General features: G+C 44.6%; 1 protein-coding gene across 1 annotated transcript in view; it reads left to right on the forward strand.

Moving 5' to 3' along the window:
• The window catches only part of GPR50 (G protein-coupled receptor 50), a 44,423-nt gene that overhangs the window by 12,145 nt on the left and 14,901 nt on the right, over positions 1-17,377 (forward strand). Inside the window, exon 3 of the mRNA XM_075513072.1 lies at positions 12,219-12,246. Within this exon, the coding sequence (XP_075369187.1) occupies positions 12,219-12,246 (28 nt within the window). The remainder of the gene's footprint in view (positions 1-12,218; positions 12,247-17,377) is intronic.

Below are 17,377 nucleotides of genomic sequence, written 5' to 3' on the forward strand. Positions count from 1 at the left end.
TAAATTTGCTTTGGAATAAACTGTACAGATATGGAAGCAGAGCAGTGGGCAAGCAGCAAATGGGGCTTACAAGGAGCTAGACTGTTTCAGCCTTCCTGTGGCAACATCTGTTCTTCCTTACTGGTATTTTGACTGCAGTTCTCATTTATTATTTCTTTTTTGAGACAAATTTCTCCCAGAAGAGCCTGGATTTCTTCTGATTGATCATCAGATTTACAAAACCAGTTGCTGCTGCTGGACTGTTCCCATTGCTTTGAGGAACCAGTCTTCCAGTTTTTCCTTACCTTTGAAAGCGATTCTTTTGCCCGTTTGCAACAAATGTGGAAAGATACCCACTTTTCCTCCCATGTGGAATGAAGACAAACAATCAAGCTCTGACACTTTTTTCTTGGAACGTGATCCTGGTTTGTAATCAACCCTTCTATTTTCCTCTCCCCTGTTTTTAAATGAGTTTCAACTTCCAGCAATCAACAAAACTGTGCTATGGAGAGGTGACTCAGGTGGCAAATTGTGATCCCCCTTTTCCAGCCCCTGTAGTGTTCATAACGTGGGCAGAAGCTTCTCCTGTGAGGGTGCTGCTGAACGGCATGCCACCACTGCCCAGGCTCCCGCAGAGGTGGCATGAGTCTGTCAGGCCTCTGCTCTCACTGTCTGATTTATGGTAGATGCTACTTTGTAATGGACCCCCCCAAGCAGATTTTACCCTATGGTTTAATGGGCATGTGGGGAGTTAATGGGCGTGCACCTGTGTATATATCTCGCTGGTGAGGTTTGCTTGTGAGGTTTTGATGGTTTGTACTCACAGAAGATAAAGGGTGGCAGAGAGGTGGCTGGCATGAAGGTAGTTCTGGTGTTAAGGGGAGGGTGGCTGTGCTGCAAAGTTGTTGGGCACTGTGGTCCTGTGCTTGTTGCAGTAGGTCTTGGGTGATAACCCCCTGTTGTAAGGGTCCTTACTGCAAAGCTGGCGAATTGTTGGGCCAAGCCTTTAGCCACAAGCTCTCCTTAGCTGTGGTAAAATCCCCTCAAACTGGACGCAAGGATACAGCACATCAACGAAGAGGAATTGCTGAGCAGGCCTTTGTCTGGTTTAGCTTTCTGCCATGGACATCTAAGACAAGTTCATTTTGAAATAGAAAGCTGGCCGGTTATTCTGCACCATGTCACCCAAGAAAAGTGCTTCTTTTTTTTTAAAGAAGAAGAGACAGAGAAGCTAATTCCTGCAAAGCATTAACTTTGTGCATGTCCTTCCACACACCCTTGCTTCTCTAATTCTGCTGAGCCTGCTCTTTCACTGGGGAAGCCAGGAAGGGAGGGGAAAGGTGCTGTGTCCGGGTCATCTAAATGCGTTTGGTTGCCGACTGCAGGAGGAGGGTGCCAGCTTGGACGGGCGCCTGGCAGTGTATGGGCACCTGGCACTTCTATCTTTGGAAACCCAGCAGCCCTTTTTGTTCTGATGGGTCTGTTTTAACTCTTGGACTTCCCTCAAAGTGGGGTTCTCGGTGTGCACCAAATCCTTTTTAAAGTAATTGGGTGGGATTTGAATCGGCAGCCTACTAAACACCGTAAGTAACCGGGGACACAGCTGCATTTGTTGTGGCATCCTGGCTGCAATGCCGCTAGCAGAGCATAAACGTGTTCCCCTTTGCATTAGAGGAACAGATGGTTTCCTGTGGGTCTTAAGCGAGAGCGTTGGCATCTTAATTCTAATAATTCTAATAGTAATGCAGTTAGAGTGGGTGCTGATCCCGGGACACGTCCAGCCCTGCTGTATCACTTGCACTGGCCTTGCAGAGAGGAGATGGTCCTGGCCATGTGTGCTGCTGGAGGCTGCCCAGGGAGGCTGCCGGCCCAGCGGTGCTGTGTGTGGGGCTGGCCACCCTATGGCCCCTGCGGAAGGCCGGAGCACTGGCGTCTGAGCTGCCACACCGACGGGAACTGCGGAGCTTGGCACATCGCTGTCAGGAACAAAAGGTGATGCACGCAACGTGTGATGTCCGTGTGTAGGGTATTGAGCACCCATCCTGTTCTCCTGCACTGTGCGTTCTGGGGGGCAGGAGAGCGGGGGAAAACAGGGTGGATTCAGGAGAGAGAATGACTGTCTCCCTCCTGGGCATCCTAGAGCTCAAAATACTTGAACATCTCTGCTGTAACGGGAAGATAGATACTTTGCAATCATGCTAAAAAGGTACTGCATAGAAGACTTCTGATTGCCTTTCTGGCAAAAGGTGCCGCACCTTTTGTCCTTCTGACTGGTGCTGCTTTAAAGCCGGTGAGGTATCTGCTGGAGTGGCCTTGAAGTGGCACAGGAATAGCAACAGGGGAAACTGGAGTGGAAGTTCCCTGCAAAGTTGGCAAAAGGACAGCCTGAAGCTGAAATGTCATTCGGTTGCAAAAGAGATGAAAGCAGCTTTTGCTTGAATACAGCCCCTTTCTTACACCTCCGCCTGTGATCTTTGTGGCGACGTATTTGTCAAAAATGGTTTTCAATTTCCTGTTGTGGAGGGTGAGAGTAGTTAGAAAGCTCTTGTGCTGGCTTTCCGGGCAGCTGGGAATAAAACCCAATGCTATTGATATCCCTGCCACCAAACTGGGCCCGGCAACTTTTATTCTTATCCTTCACATTTAGGAAAGTAAGACAGACGATGTGATTTCTTTCGCATGGTGACGAGCTGTGGACTGTAACAGGAACATCCTTTCCAGGGGACTGCTGCTGGATGAATGCATTTCAGACCTACTATGTGCTGCTTTCTCTGTCCGAGACACAGACATTGAGAGCTGTGGTACCTGGAAGAAGCTAAGATGTGTTTGTATCCATCCCATCATCAGGTTTACTTTATTTCTGTCAGAAATGCCTAGTTTGCATTTTAACAGATGCATCAGGGATAGCACTGCTTCTTCTTGAGTACTGCTGTTGGTAGGGTGTGAGACCTGTAGATCAGCTGTCTGTGGAGCTACGCTTTCACCCACATTGTATTAGTTTCTCCGCCTTACTCCTTCTCCCCCATTTTAAAATTACTTTGCTTTTAAATGCTTTTCCAAACTGTGGAAAGCTACTGACATTCAGAAACTCTCAACCTCCACCACAGAGAACACAATTCTTCTGCATTCTCCATCAGCAAGTGTCTTATAATTCATTATTCTAGTAACACTTGTTTTCAAACATTTATGGGTTGCTTAAATATATGAACTCTGTGAATTCAGAATGTACATGTCTGGTAATGCATCAGATCTGTTCCTCATGCCTCTTGTATTTCCCTGCCTTCACCTTGCCCGTGTATTTCACAATCATGCTGTGTTAATTCTTTCCGTGATTAACAGTGTCTGCCTAGACTTGTGTTGGGGGTGTCTTGGGAAGTAAGAAGCCAGCTAAAATTCAAAGCATACAAGGCAATCTTGACATGGAACTTGAAAGTGCTGCAAAATTATACCTAAAGAGATCAAGCATCTCTGTTTCAAAAGCTGCTCTCTCCTTTTCCCTTCCCTCTGAGTAGTAAATGATCTGCGTTAAAACAGTGTAAGTGAGCAACAAAACACATCTATATGTAAGCAGCAAAAAGACGGAAATAGGGCAAGATGAGTCCAAAATGATTTTGTGAAGCAGCTTGGAGCCTTCTAACATAAGATCTGTGTTCTGAATCATTGTGCAGAAAAATAACTCTTTCTCCATGTGAATGGATGGATTCGGATAGGCTTTAAAAGGAAAGGGCGACCTGAAGCCTGTTGCTTGGGTGCTTGGGTTTGCCTTGTGATGAGGACGCTGTCTTTTGGGGTCACCTCTACCGCCATCCTCTCAGTCCCCCCTTGGAAGTGGGCCAAGACAGTTTCACACTGGGAAGCGATGAAAGCCGATGAGCAGGGTTTCACAGCACGGAAAATATCTGCTCTCTTCTGCCAGTCTTCTCCTTCCTTTTCCCTAACCTCTGAACATCTCCATGCATAATCTCTCCTATAATTACAACCACATTGGAACCAAGAGTGCGGTACCTCATAACTACTTTATTAATTAATATCTATTTGCTCATATGACTTCATTCTCTTTCACTTACATGAAAAAATGGATTTCTATTTGCCATTGTTAGAAGTCAAGAATGTAGCATTTATTTAAAAAACACACACAAAAGCAATCCTTTTTCTGTTTGGGGGGAAAAAAAAATCCCAACCACAACCTGTGTTCAAGACTTCCCAAATATTTAAGCAAAAGTAGTCATTTTTTTTAAGGAGTTAAACTTGTGGACTTTTATCTGAGAACTATACAACCTTTTTAGGTAGCTGTGGAAAGGAAAGATCTGGTGTGTGTGTCCGATCTCATACACCAACACGAGTGACTTGCATGCTTTGCCATCTTACTAAAAGTTGCAACTTCTATTAAAAAAAAAAAGTTTTATCAGTGACTCTGGCAGCCCAGGGATTTGTATGAACAGCTTCCTTCAAGGCTAAGGGGACCAAACAGAGATGCATGTTTTACACTGTTGTTCTGAGAGAATGGAGATGAGCCTTCAAAGCCGGCTTGTGCTGGCAGACACAGCCAACCAAGATATTTGAGCTGAACAGCGGACTTTTTGCATGCTAATTGATATCCAGATGTTTTCTTGAAATGTGCTAGTTAAATAAAAAAAAATGATTGCATCTGTAGGATACCAATACATCATCCTAGCTCATGGCTTTATCTAATTCAACTTTTGATTTAGATTCTAATTTTTCACACCATTCAGAAAACTTCCCTGAACAAGGAGCAGGAAGGACTATGGAAAGCTGAGCACTTACTGACTCTAGCAGCTCAGTCCTCTGCAATCTTTTTCCTCCTCTAATTAGCAAAGCAAGGTAAGGGACATGGTGTAGTGGTGGTCTTGGCAGTGTTAGGTTGACGGTTGGACTCGATGATCTTAAAGGTCTTTTCCAGCCTATCCGATTCTGTGATTCTGTAACTAGAGGGTAGCATTTTGTATAAACTGATAGAAGCAACCCACTGTCTTGCAGGGTTGCGCAGAGCAGGTTGTAAATCAGGCAATGCCTCTTAACTTACACGTGGCTTCATCTCCTGCGGTGAGTAGATAAAAGGAGTATAATAGGGAGCAGGTATTACTCATGCCGACGTTACACATACTTGGCTATGATGCTCCTTTTAGGAACGTTTCCTTCTCTAAAGAGCCAAATAAGAACTGTCAGCCTGAAAATGATGACCGATTAAGAAACTGCAAGATGGAAACATTAGGAGAGGGAACAGCATGTGGCCCTTAAAGGGCTGTAGCAACTGTGGAGAAAAAAACAACTGGACTTGGTTCCTGGGCATATCTTTAAAAATTCAAACGTGAAGGAACCCAAGAGGAGTTGGTTGTACAACTGTGTACATCATCGATGGTGTAGTCTTGTTTTGCTCAGCATCCAGCACCTTCAAGCCAAAACTTTGGGGGAGTTTCAGTAAGAAAAGTATGTTGTAATTACACAGCAGTTAAAAAGGTATCATGTCTCGTCAGAAGTGTATCTGGCCAAATTGTAAAGGCTTTTTTCTCTTCTTCCATGGCTAGTTTTGTTTAAGACCTGCTTTGCAACAAAGCCAGTAAAGCCAGGCTTTTCTACTTTAGAAAGTGGAGGAAGTACTGCAGATTAATCGGCAAGGCTGCAGGTATTTCATTAACACCACCACGAGGGAAGCCTGATTCTGGTTTATTTGCAGAAATTTCACAATTTGGCAGTGCTGTCTGGCAGACTTCCTCTGGATTTTCAAATGACTGGATATTAGGATCGGTCCGAGTAGAAAGCTTTGTTTGAATGTGAACGTCAACTAGAGATTACCTGTGAACTTTCTTGAGATCCTAATGCACACGTGTAAATGCTAAGAGTTTAGAAGAAACCAGTAGTTACTGATCAATATAGTTAGTGTTTTAATTCACATATCTGTTCCAAATAGAACTTTTCCCAAAAGCTTCTGTCTAAATTTAAATGGACTGTTTATAGCAACCAGCCAGTAATGCAATATACTGAGCAAAATGTGCTGAGCATATGAAACAAGCAGGGTTATTAAGCCATGAATAAATCATTGGTTCAAATCAGCTTGCACTAACGATAGTGCCCATTTAAAGAAAATGTACCATGTAATTCAAAGTGTTTCAGAATTAATAATAATAATTACATTCTTAATCACCAGGAGGCAATGTTTCTTTCCCTTGCAGCTGAGGAAACCTTAGTAATGCAGGATTTATACTTCTCTAGATGTAAGCCTCTAATTTCTCCATAGCAATCGTATCGGATATGTGCCGTTGTATGGGATTATTCCCCTCTGCTGAATGGGGAAAGTCAAAGAAAGATTACAAATTTGGCCTTGTATATTGTTTTAGGAAGAGAATGGCTTTGACACTTAATTTCTTTTCTGGGGAGAACGGGGAATTGCCATGTCCAGATTTGGGTTTTGGTGTTTGGAATTGGAACAAAAAGTCAAAATTCCCTGCAGACTGAAGGAGGTTGATTCCAGCTTGTCAAAACACTTTGTTACCGCTCAGGTGTGAACGCATGTAAATGTGCATATAAGGTAAAATTGAATATTTGCATACAGATAAGTTGAGATGAAGTAAGCTGAAGCACGTGTACCTATCAAGCTAATTCATTTAGTCATTTGCTACTGAAAACTCTGTCTAAATATCAGTGTGTTTCCCATGAAGATTTTGTAGTTTGGTGCAGCAACATTTTCTTTACCTGATAGAGCGCACTGCCTTTGAAAACACGTGTTCCTACCAGCTCCACACAGTTGGGAAGAGGGCCTGGGCCTCTGGGTATTCAGCCCCCAGCCCTGCTCACGGGGTTGCAGCTCCTTCAGCCCGTAGGCAGCCGTGCCTCAGGGATGCAAAGCTCGCCCTTGGGAGGAGCAGCCGGCTGGGATTTGGCAGGAAAACACAGAGGTGACCTTTTGTCCTTGTATAATGTCTTGTACAATGAATCATTCTATAAATTGTGGATGCTTTACTTTAGACAAGACATACATCTCATCTGGGTAACCAGGTCGTCTTCAAGTATGGGTGGCTGCTTCGACCAGTGGTGCTGTTGGTCACCCGTGGGAGCCTTGCGCGTGGTGCAGCTCTCGCCCAGACAGCATGGTTATGGCTTTCTTGGAGATCGCTGAGCTAACCGGGGAGTTAGGCTTAAATGATGCAGGCTTATCTTGGAGGAGACTTGTAAAGATCTGTCAGATTTGCAGGCATGCATTTTCTGTGAATACATCCTAAATCTTCTCTGGCCACCGTTCAAGCGTGGGCTCCTATAGCATCAGCTCGTGCCAGGCACAGCATCTTCCCTCCCTGCCTAGCCTCAGCCACTGCTTTCTGGCATATTTTCTTCTCTCGTTAGGTAACTTGTTAAGTGAAAGCTTTGTGCGTCAACTGTCTTGTAAGATTTTCTTACAGATTCACTGTAGTAGTGTTTAAAAACTAGCTCTCTTACTAGAAAAGCTGCTATGTTTTATTAATATTATATACGAGTCTGGTGTGCTTGGCTGCGTGTCCGGGAGGAGCGCTCCCTCAGGGCACATTATCTCCCTGTTGCCCAATATACGTTTCCTTGAACTTTTCTGTGAGGCAGCTCCTTCTGGCAGCTGTTGGCAATGGGGCATGGGACCAGCCGACCCTCGGGTCTGCTTTGATGTGGCTGTTCTCATGCTGAGAGTGTTCATCAACCCTTTGGTCTCCATGAGGTATGAGAAAGCGTTACCTTAACAGACCTCTGTGGAGTAGTTCAGTGTGGTAAATATTGATCTTATTTACCTGGCTTTCCGAACACTTTTTGCTTCTAGTGGCACGCAGAAAGTCCAAGACATTATTTGTATAGAGAGCTGCAATCACAGGGAACTGAAGCAAAAGAAAAACAATCAAAATGTAAGCTTTCTACAGCTTGCCCAAGACACCGTATATTGTGACCCCTTGCCTTAGTGCTCTGTGTCATTTCTGGGGAAGCCTGTTATTTATTATGTTGGAAATAACTAGTTGAGTCCATCCATTGCAGATATATAGAAGTATGGTCCCAATCAAGAGGGAGAATTTAAAGTTACTTTATGAGCAAGTACTTTCTGCAGTTTTTATTTTTTATGGTGCTTGATGCTCTTTATCCTCTGAAAACTTGAAAACAGGACAGTTCATGCCTTGGGATGGGATGAGGTGGAGTTTGAAGAGTAGAAAAGCACCAGAAACAACTTCTTAACTTGCAGTGTTGCCTACAAACCCCTGTTAAATACATCCTTCAAACCCTTTTTTTAAAGTGATGCTCCTGATGTTGTTGCCACGGAAGCAGTGAGAGCATTCACGCTCGCTTCAGTACCCCAGGATCGGCCCTGTCGGGAATGTCCCAGGTAGCAAAAAAAAAAGGTGAAAGAGGGGGATTTACCCTTGAGACTTGTCAGTACTGAGAAGGGAAGTACCAAGTGGGTGGGTTTGCCTACAGCAGTATCAGGTGTGCCACCGCACTTGCTTTTCCTTGTCCTTTGCTGAAAAATAGAAGAAAGCACCAAGGGAATGGGATGGAAATGAGAAGAGAGGAATGGTAAGGACAGGAAGGATTCCCTAGGCTGTGGGATGTAGATTTATGGGTCTTATAATAGGACTCGTGTTTGCAAATGTTTTTCTGCTTTTCCTAGTGAGAAGCAGTAGTCCAATTCTGTTCTCTTTAAGAGAAGGATCAATTATGCTCTCAGCATGGATGCTGCTTCCAATTTTCCACATCCTTTCAGTGCCTCAACAAGCTCTTGTGAAGATGAGGTGTGTTTGTTGGGGCTTTTTTTCCAGATGAGGTTGTGTGGTGTCCTCCATTAAGGCCTCCGTGACTGTGTATCTCTGGGAAATGAGTGTAGCTAGGTAATCACTCGCATGATTCATGTGCCAGAGTCAAAATCTGTGTAATTATCTAAAAGACTGCATACCCTGTGAGCTACAGACTTGAAGAAATTTGTGGCTTCTAACCTGGACTTTATCTAATATCTCATTTTGTCTCGGATATTATGTGGGTAGTGAAATATGTTTCACATTATGTCATTCAAGTTTCCAAAATACATCTCCACAGTACTGGTAAATTCTGAATTCTATTTTGCCCTGTATTAGGGATTGGAAGAGTTCTCGGATGCTTTTGTAATGAACATTAATCATAATTATAGGAATGTCATTTTTTGAGCTTTTGAATCTGTGACCTCCCAATGTTGGTGTGACTGGTGCAGCAGCTGCAAATATTGATGTAAACACAAAACCACATCCATGGAAAGAAATCTGTAATGATCAGAAGACTTTGACACACGCTGAAGTAGGGCTTTCCTTCCCTGGACTTTAGTGTCAGCAGAACTGTTACCTTCCCAACACGTTTTTAGTTTTCTTCATAACACGGAGAAGAGCCAGCTTTGCCTTCCTTTAAAACAAAACCCTGTACATGGATAATAATCCCACTAAATCCCGATATCATCTTTTTAAACCATTTGCACATTTCAGGAGAACGTGTAAGTGAGGGAGGGTAAACGTTTAGAGAAGAAAAAGGTACTCTCATAGCCTGGAGCTAGTGGGCGTGTGATACGGGCACATCACCATGAGCGTGTTGTAGGATGCACCGTGGTGGACAAAACATCTTTCTCATCATGGTGGACAAAACATCTTTCTCCTCGTGTGCCCAAAGGTGCTGGACCTGACACTTCCAAGAAGCAGCAAATTTGGGTTTGTTTTCAGGGGGCTTGTTCCCACGCAGTCTCTAGCATGCTACCCTGGCTCAGGGCTGTGTGCTGTGAACAGAGCATTTTAATTTCCAGCTTTACCTACAGGAAAATGAAGTAGCATATGTTTTACGACCGGCTACTTCTCCTTGCAAAGGTCACACTGATTCAGTGAGAACTGGCTTTGGCTTCCTATGACATGGCAATCCAAGGGGAAAAAAAAAATCTGTGAATCCCGGCTTAAATGGAAAATGTGAAATGCAGATGTGTCATTCTGCCTTGCCCTGATGTCCCCAGGGGCAGGGCTGAGCCTTCTGCTGCTGCTGACGTGGGTCTTACATTGTTTCTTGAAAGTGTCAAAAGTGGAAAGCAAGCTGCACTTCTTGGGTCCCTAGCGGGAGTGTGCAGTGCCCCGAGCCCCCGACTTCCCCAGCGTTCCCTCTGGCTTTGTTCCCTTCCCCACCCACAGCCTGTCTCCTGGTTTTGCTCTTCTTTCAGCCCAATGCTCTATGCAAGTAATGGGGAGAGAAACGGAGGGGGCATCATTTTCCTTCTTCCAGCTCTGCAGGCTGGAGCCATCCCGGGAGGGCGGGAGCACCATGCTCCTGCTGTCACCTCCATCACAGATTGAATTTGAGGGTGGCTTCTGAATTTAAAATGAACTAGCAGCAGTTCTAAGCATTGTCCTGCACGTCCTGCTCTTGCTCTTGATTTTTCTTTATTCATTGAATGCAGCCTCATGTTAGAGAGGGAATTGTCCTGCTGGCTCTGCAGCAGGAAGGCAGAACAGTAGGAGGGGACACTTCACTCATCAGCTCCCATTGCTTTCATCTGTGCTGCTAGCCTTTGCAGTCACGTCTGTGAGTACCGCAAGAGAGTAGGAAATCCACTCAGTTGTATTGCTGTAGGTGTGTAGTGCATCCTAGCAGCAGTGTTTTCCTCAGGCTTTTTCTCACTTAAAACCCGTATGTCGTCTTCTTGATATTCTTGAACGTGTTTCCTCCTGCCCTACTTCATCTCCCAAGAATGAAAAAGTTAAAAATCGACATTAAGGATTTTGCAGATAACCAGTTATTTTTACTATTTCCCGCAGGCAGAGCTCAAAGGCTGAGAGGAAAGATGCACCAAACTGCAGTTCTGCCTGAGAGGGCTTCCTTCTTGATGGAGCATTCTGGCTCCAGCCAATTCTTCAGCCAAATTTTCTTTCTCAGCCTTCATTTCAGAGTATGACTAATTAATAGTGGAAGAAAATATGGCCTTCAGTTCTTACTCTTAGGTTTTCCCCTGTTGGCTTTCAAACCCATGAGACTTCTGAAATGTTGAGATGCAGGTGTTTATGTGTTTCCTTCCAGGGAGCGGGCAATGGCAGGACTGCACGTCCTCGAATGAGCGCAAGATGGTAATGTTTTATAGTAGAAACCCTTGTTGATGGAAAGTGAAGTCATCTATTTCCTAGATTAGTTTTGCAAAACCCAATTCTTTTGTGTTATGAGGAAGAATAAAACGGTGGTTTTGACATCTTCAGAAAAGAAGGTTTCCATGTAAAACTTTCTTCGAAAAAAAAAAACCAAAACCCTTCAGTTTTATCAAGAAAGTAAAAGAGCTTGAAATCACAGTGATATATTCTGCTCCCATTTTGTTCATTCAGAAATTTCTTCTTGGTTGATGGCAGTGGAAGTTACATTTTCTGAAGCACCGAAGAACAAATTGTGTTGTAGCAGGTGCCAAACGCTCTTGTTCCAAACAAAAGGTTGGTCGTACAGCCTGTGTACTGGAGTGTGCCGAGCAGCCAGAAAGCGTGCAAGAAAAGAGCAGCGAGACTCCAGATGCAATACTTTGCCAATCCTCCCATTTTCAGGTTTTTTTTAAATTACCAAGTTTCTCCTGTTCCTTGGATGGAATAACACAGATCCAGATCCAACAAGCAGTCTGCCTTCAGTGGCCTGATAAATTGTTCTTAATTTTCTGGAATAGGTTAATTTCATTTAGGTAAGAGAAGGCAAAAAGAGCAGGCTTTTCGGGGCACTGCCAAGTAAGAAGATTAAGTCAGCATCAAATCCATTAGTGAACCGATTTATCTATGTTGACTAACACCATTTCAGCCTCTTTGTCTTGCCTTTTTTTTTTTTTCCCCTTGGGTGGCAATTTAGGTAACCCACAATCTTGCTGCTGTATTGCAGCATTACATGGTGGTTGCTCTGCTTAAAAGTAGGTTTACTGCCCTCTTAACAGTTTTTTAAGCAGATTTAGTTTAGTTTTTTTTTTTTCATGGCAACTTTTCCTTCTTCTGCGAATGTACCATTTCTTTGAAAACTCATGGGACTTCATTTCTGGGAATATGCAATCCTAATCGTTGTAGGCTACTGCAGAACATGCCTGCAATGAAGAAGTTGCCTCTATTAATTGCACATGTGTATGTGTCCATTATTATTCAGTGTCAACTTTGAGCTTCCTTTCAGGAGACCTGTTCCTGGTTTCCATGGTGGGCTTGCTTGTGGTTGTCTCGCCAGTCTTCGTTTTCTTCATTTTAGTTTCCTACTGATTGGAGGATTGGAGCCTCATGGGCAGAGGTTCTGGTATAGGTTGAAGTCTAAGCTCTGACAGAGACTTTTTCCACCTTTGGGATATTTATAACATGTCTGTCCTTTGTGAATTCTTTGCTGATTTCCTGGTCTTGGATTTTGCAAGTTCTACCAAGAAAGATGTTTGCCGACTATTGTCCCTGCCTTCATTAGTCTTGCTGAAGCAATCAGGACTTCAGGGAAAAGTCTTGGTTTAAAGGAGACTTCTGCTAATAACGCCGTGCCCATGATGAGATACTCAGTTTTCCTCTTCTAGGCTGAGACATGGAAGATGAGTTAGTTTGACTTGAAGCCAGCAGCAACCTCTCAACAGTATTGTGATGTTACCTCTGGTTTTCTTGGTCTTCAGCATCATTCGTACAGAAGATGAGTTAAACGTTGAACATCAAAATGAAGCCAGTTTTCCCATAGGCTGGCTCTGCGTTGTGTGAGTATGAACTTGACTGAAATTCATCCCAGTCTGTGGTTTTGTAACAACTGAATTACCTGGTTTCCTGGAAAACTTGAGGTCACCCTATACCTTTTTTAATGAGTGCGATCACTCACAATACCCCTGCTCTGCTGGGGACCAGCTTCCATTGTGTAGAAACTTTTTTTTTTTTTTCAAATGAGTCATCCAATCTTCTATAAAATGTGAATGAATTTGGCCTTCAGGAACAAAAATTACTGGGGAAAGGTAATTTCTCCAGGAAACCAGGGTGAAAAACAGAGATGAATAGCACTGATATTCTGAAGTTTATACCTATGAGGGAAGAGTGTATTCCTGTCCAGCTGTTGTTGGTAGGTCCTTTTACTGTGAAAGCCATCTTCATGCGTTGGAAATACTTGTAATTTATGGTTTATATAGTAGTGATGTAGCAGCAGCTTCATGTCTACCTCAACACAGGGCCTTTTGGCGTATGGTCAGGGTGGTTGTGTGGAGGTTCAGGATGGTTTAGCTCCTTGAGCACATGAGAACAGCTTGTTGGTGTCTGGAGTCTCTAAGGTATGCATCTTTGTTCTTGATATTTCCCTGTCTCCCGAGGAGGAAGGCGACAGCCCTGTTTCATGTGATTCTGTGATTACCGGAATTGACTTGCTGGAAGCTGACATAGTTGTAAATGCTGCTGTTATCCCAAAGCAGCCTCTGCATATGCTTCAGCCCGTTCCTGTCTTTCAGGCAGCCTGAGAAACTTGTAGCATTTACCAGAACAATGATTTGCAGTGCCCTGTCTTCCGTAATTACCAGACCATCTGAGGATTGTGCAGAAAGTGCTGATAAAGAAAGGCAAACAATAAAGTGGAGTAAAGAGAATAGGTGTGTTCCTGTCAAAGAACATGCCAAGGTCCATAGGGCAGCTGTAGCTGCTCCTGGTGCAAAGGCTGCTTTGCAGACACTTCAGTAGGTATCACTTCCATGGAGCCACATCACTTTTGAATCTCTGCCACACGTGCTTAAATGTTCCCACGCTGGGGCTGGGGAACAGGGTCCTGCAGTGTGTTGTGCTGTGCACGCGTATCAGGAGGCGTAGGGGGCATTTGGTGGTTCTGATGAAAATGTCATTGCTTTTGCTCTTAGTACTTCAACGTCCTTCTAACGTTCCTTTCCTGAGTAGATGTTGCAGTCATAGAGCAACGTATTGTACAGTTGCTGGTAGTTTTAGCTGCTTCAGTTTTCTTGGCTATTACATAGTGCTATTGTTATGGCCAGGGTTACAAAGCCATGCTGTTGTACATAGACGGCAAAGCTCTTTTTCCTGGCACATGAGCAAGCGTTCAGTTTTGGGAAGCCAAGAGGTATGTGTGAGCTTTTTGTTAAGTGAGACCCACTGGGAGATGTGCAAGCAGCAGGAGCCTGAAGGGGAAACCAAGGCTGGACCTCAGTTCCTGAGGCCATGGTCTCTGGGAACAGGGAATTAGCTTTGGGCTCCAGTTACAAAGAGGGAATTGTCTGCAGGCTGTGTGTGACCACCTCTGTTCCAAAACAGGCATAAATTAAACAAGCAACACTCATCGTTTACCCATGAGCTGCACCACTGCCTTCTCAGATGCTGACCTGCGAGGCCATAGGCAGCTTCTACCCTGTGCCAGGAGGACAACAGGGTGTTTGTTCTCGTGCAGTGTGATTTACAATGGACCTTTCCAATTGTCCCCTAGAAATTAGCTGGTGAGGTTTCTCTGGCAGAGATCTTCAGGCGCATTGCAAACTGACAGGCTGCAAGCACGGAAACGTTGACAGTCCGGGAATGGACCATGACCGTATTCAATTGCATCCAGCTTAGAGCATGAAAGATTTCCAAGTCAAGTGGAAGGTGCAGGATAAATGATGGATGCAGCAGTCCAAGTTAGGAGTTAGTCCAGGCTCTTCTGATTCAGACCGCTATTGTTACGAATCCCCAGTGATGTTTGTTAGCCCAGCTAGCTCTGTCCTTTTCCAGTGCCAGCAGCTCCAGTGACGGCACCTCTAGCCGCAAAATGTACTTCTAGTCCCGTGGTGGGGTAACGCCTCTGTCTAGTTCAGTGGGAAGAGTGTTGCCTACTGAATTTACAGTTGCATGTGCTGCAGTTCAGCATTTCTCATCTAAACCTCTCTCGGTTTGGGGGACTGAAGGGAATGCCAGGACAGATAAACAGGGCCATGCTTCTGCTGGTTTTATCCCACTTCTTTCGGTTGTTCTTGCATGTTGCGGGCTCCTGAGACTGCTCTGCACAGGGCTGTTCATAGTGAAGTGTTCAGTTTGGGAGAACTGCCCGAGAGCCAAAAGGTGAGCACACCAGAAATATTTTAATTTCTATTTCTGTTCCGCCTTCCACTGAATGACATCCTTGTACTTTTAAACATCAGTGAATGCAAGGAAGGCAGACCTTCTGCTGGCAGAGCAGGAAGCCGAAACACTTAGAGGCAGTGGTTTGCTCAAGGCTACGTGGCAATTAACTGGGAAAGTCCTTGCTCGGAACAAGAATGGGTCTCTTGTTTGTCCCTACAGTCAGTGCTTTAATATGAGAGTAGCTCTGACTAATTACACGCAGAATTACACGGTGCCATCGCCTCCTGTCCTCTAAAGAAATACAGAACAAAACCTGTCAGCCCCGCACCCTCACGCTGTGGGATAACTTGGGGCGGGCTGGCTGGTTAGGTACTTAATTCATTTGTTTTTTCAATGTTTGTTTTGGGCCTGATTGAAGCAGAATCATCCCGTCCCCTCTGGAAATCAGCATCCTTCAGGCAAAATCTATAGCTTGGCTTGCAGGATACTTTTCAGTCCCGAGCATTTCTCGGTGCCTGTGTTGGTACCTCTACAAAATCAGCTCCAGGTGTGACTTGTGGAAGCCTTGTGCACTCCTGTTCCCTCCTGGCAATCCCAGCAGCCTTCATGGGTGAAACCAGTGCCTGGTGGTTTAGAGAATTTGGGAGTGCTGGTACTTGGGGACAGGTGTGGCCTCGAGCTCTCTGGGAAGAAGGAAACGTGCTCTGGTCCAGGACGGCATTGGTATTGATGCTACCGACCCATCAGCATCCTCCATATTGAATGCTTGCATATTTTTAAGGAATATTGTAACACCAAGTGAATAACGGTAAAATTCAGTCTGGTAAGATTTATTACTTTAATATCCAAGGGTTCCAGCCGATACCAGATTAACGTATCCATAGGGTTTTAGGAACCTCTTGGGTATTAACAGTTACCTTTTAACCTGAAATCTTTGCAAGGGTCTCGTGTCACTTCTGCGCTAATGACTCAGCCTGTCTTTATAAGAGGTTGGATTTATTTACATGGTGTTTTGAGACTAAATATGAAAGGGGGAAAAATGGCCCTTAATTTTAACAAGTTCCCAGTTGGTTTAACAGCTGCTGTGAATTCTGTCTTGTCTTTTCGGCTGTATTTGCCACTTTGGCAGTGTGTTTCTGGCTGTCAGCATCTTACAGAGTTCTAATGAAGTGCGACACTTTTTTCTTTTCCCCACAGCTGTTATTTGTCATTTGATATAAATCTGCCTTGTTACAGTTTTATTCCTGAATAAATGATAAAAGGACAGTTAGTATCAGAAGGCATGCTGACATGAGAGTTTCTGCTTTGTTGCTAACATAGAAGAATCCATCGCTCTCCTTTTACAGATGCGTTATGTAGCTGAATTTGGGAAAGACTTTGAGCTCCTGGGGAACCAAAGCTGACCTCTTCCCCTCTTCTGCCCTTTGCTACTGCCTTGTCCTAATTAGCAGTTAAACTCCACGCCCTCCACTCCTGGTGCTGAGACACTGGTTTCTGGCAATCGCTCCGGGTTTGTTTTTCACTGTGGTGCAGTCCAGGCTGTGCGTTTCTCCACCGCGCTCCCAAATGAAGGCTCTTACATCTGGTGGGTTAGCAGACATGGGCCCGTGCTCCTTGGGGTGCCTCTTCCCCACCCTGGAGCCGGGGAGATGTGACAGCCAGAGCTGGGTGACGTGATGGCCTGGGCAGGGTGTCCTCCGGGGAGGTTCTTGGGTGGTTCAGACTGGAGAGTGTGCTGCAAGAGCTGGTCTCTGTTATTTTGTGTAAATCTTGTTACTGAAGCTGCAAATCCTGGTTCCTTCTAGCTCCAACATTGCAAATAACTCCCTGGATTCCTTAGAATATATACAGATACTTGACTGAGCTATTTGAGTCTCTTAAAAACTTCATGTGGTTGTGCAAGGGTGGTCCTGCCAGATTGAAGATGACCTTGCTCTCAGAGGTGTTTCTTGAGCTGCCTAAATAAATGTACAACCCATGTCGGTGTGTTCACATGCCTGACGGGGAAATGCATGCCATATCATGCTGTGCTGCCAGCTCTGCTCAGAAAGCAGAGAGCGTTTGCTGGACTCCACTCAGTTTCTCATTAACGTGCAAAGCTCTCATCTGTTTCCAGCAATGTGCCAAGCAAATTTTTTGACAGAATTTCTGCAAAGCTGTTTGCAGTGCACGCTAAGCTTGCCTTAGATCTCCCTGTCCTGTCTGTGTTTCTAACAGCTTGCTTTTGGGGCTCCCTATCAAGAAGGATATGGGCAACACACTGTGAATTTTTGTTGCCTACCTTGATACGTGCGTGTTGTGTTCCTGCTGAGGACTAGAAAGTCTCATCCTTTCTAACCGTGTCAAATCAACCCCCTCTCAGGAAGGTTTTTTTAATG

The sequence above is a fragment of the Mycteria americana genome, chromosome 10, assembly GCF_035582795.1.
Source record: "Mycteria americana isolate JAX WOST 10 ecotype Jacksonville Zoo and Gardens chromosome 10, USCA_MyAme_1.0, whole genome shotgun sequence".
NCBI classification, from domain to species: Eukaryota; Metazoa; Chordata; class Aves; order Ciconiiformes; family Ciconiidae; genus Mycteria; species Mycteria americana.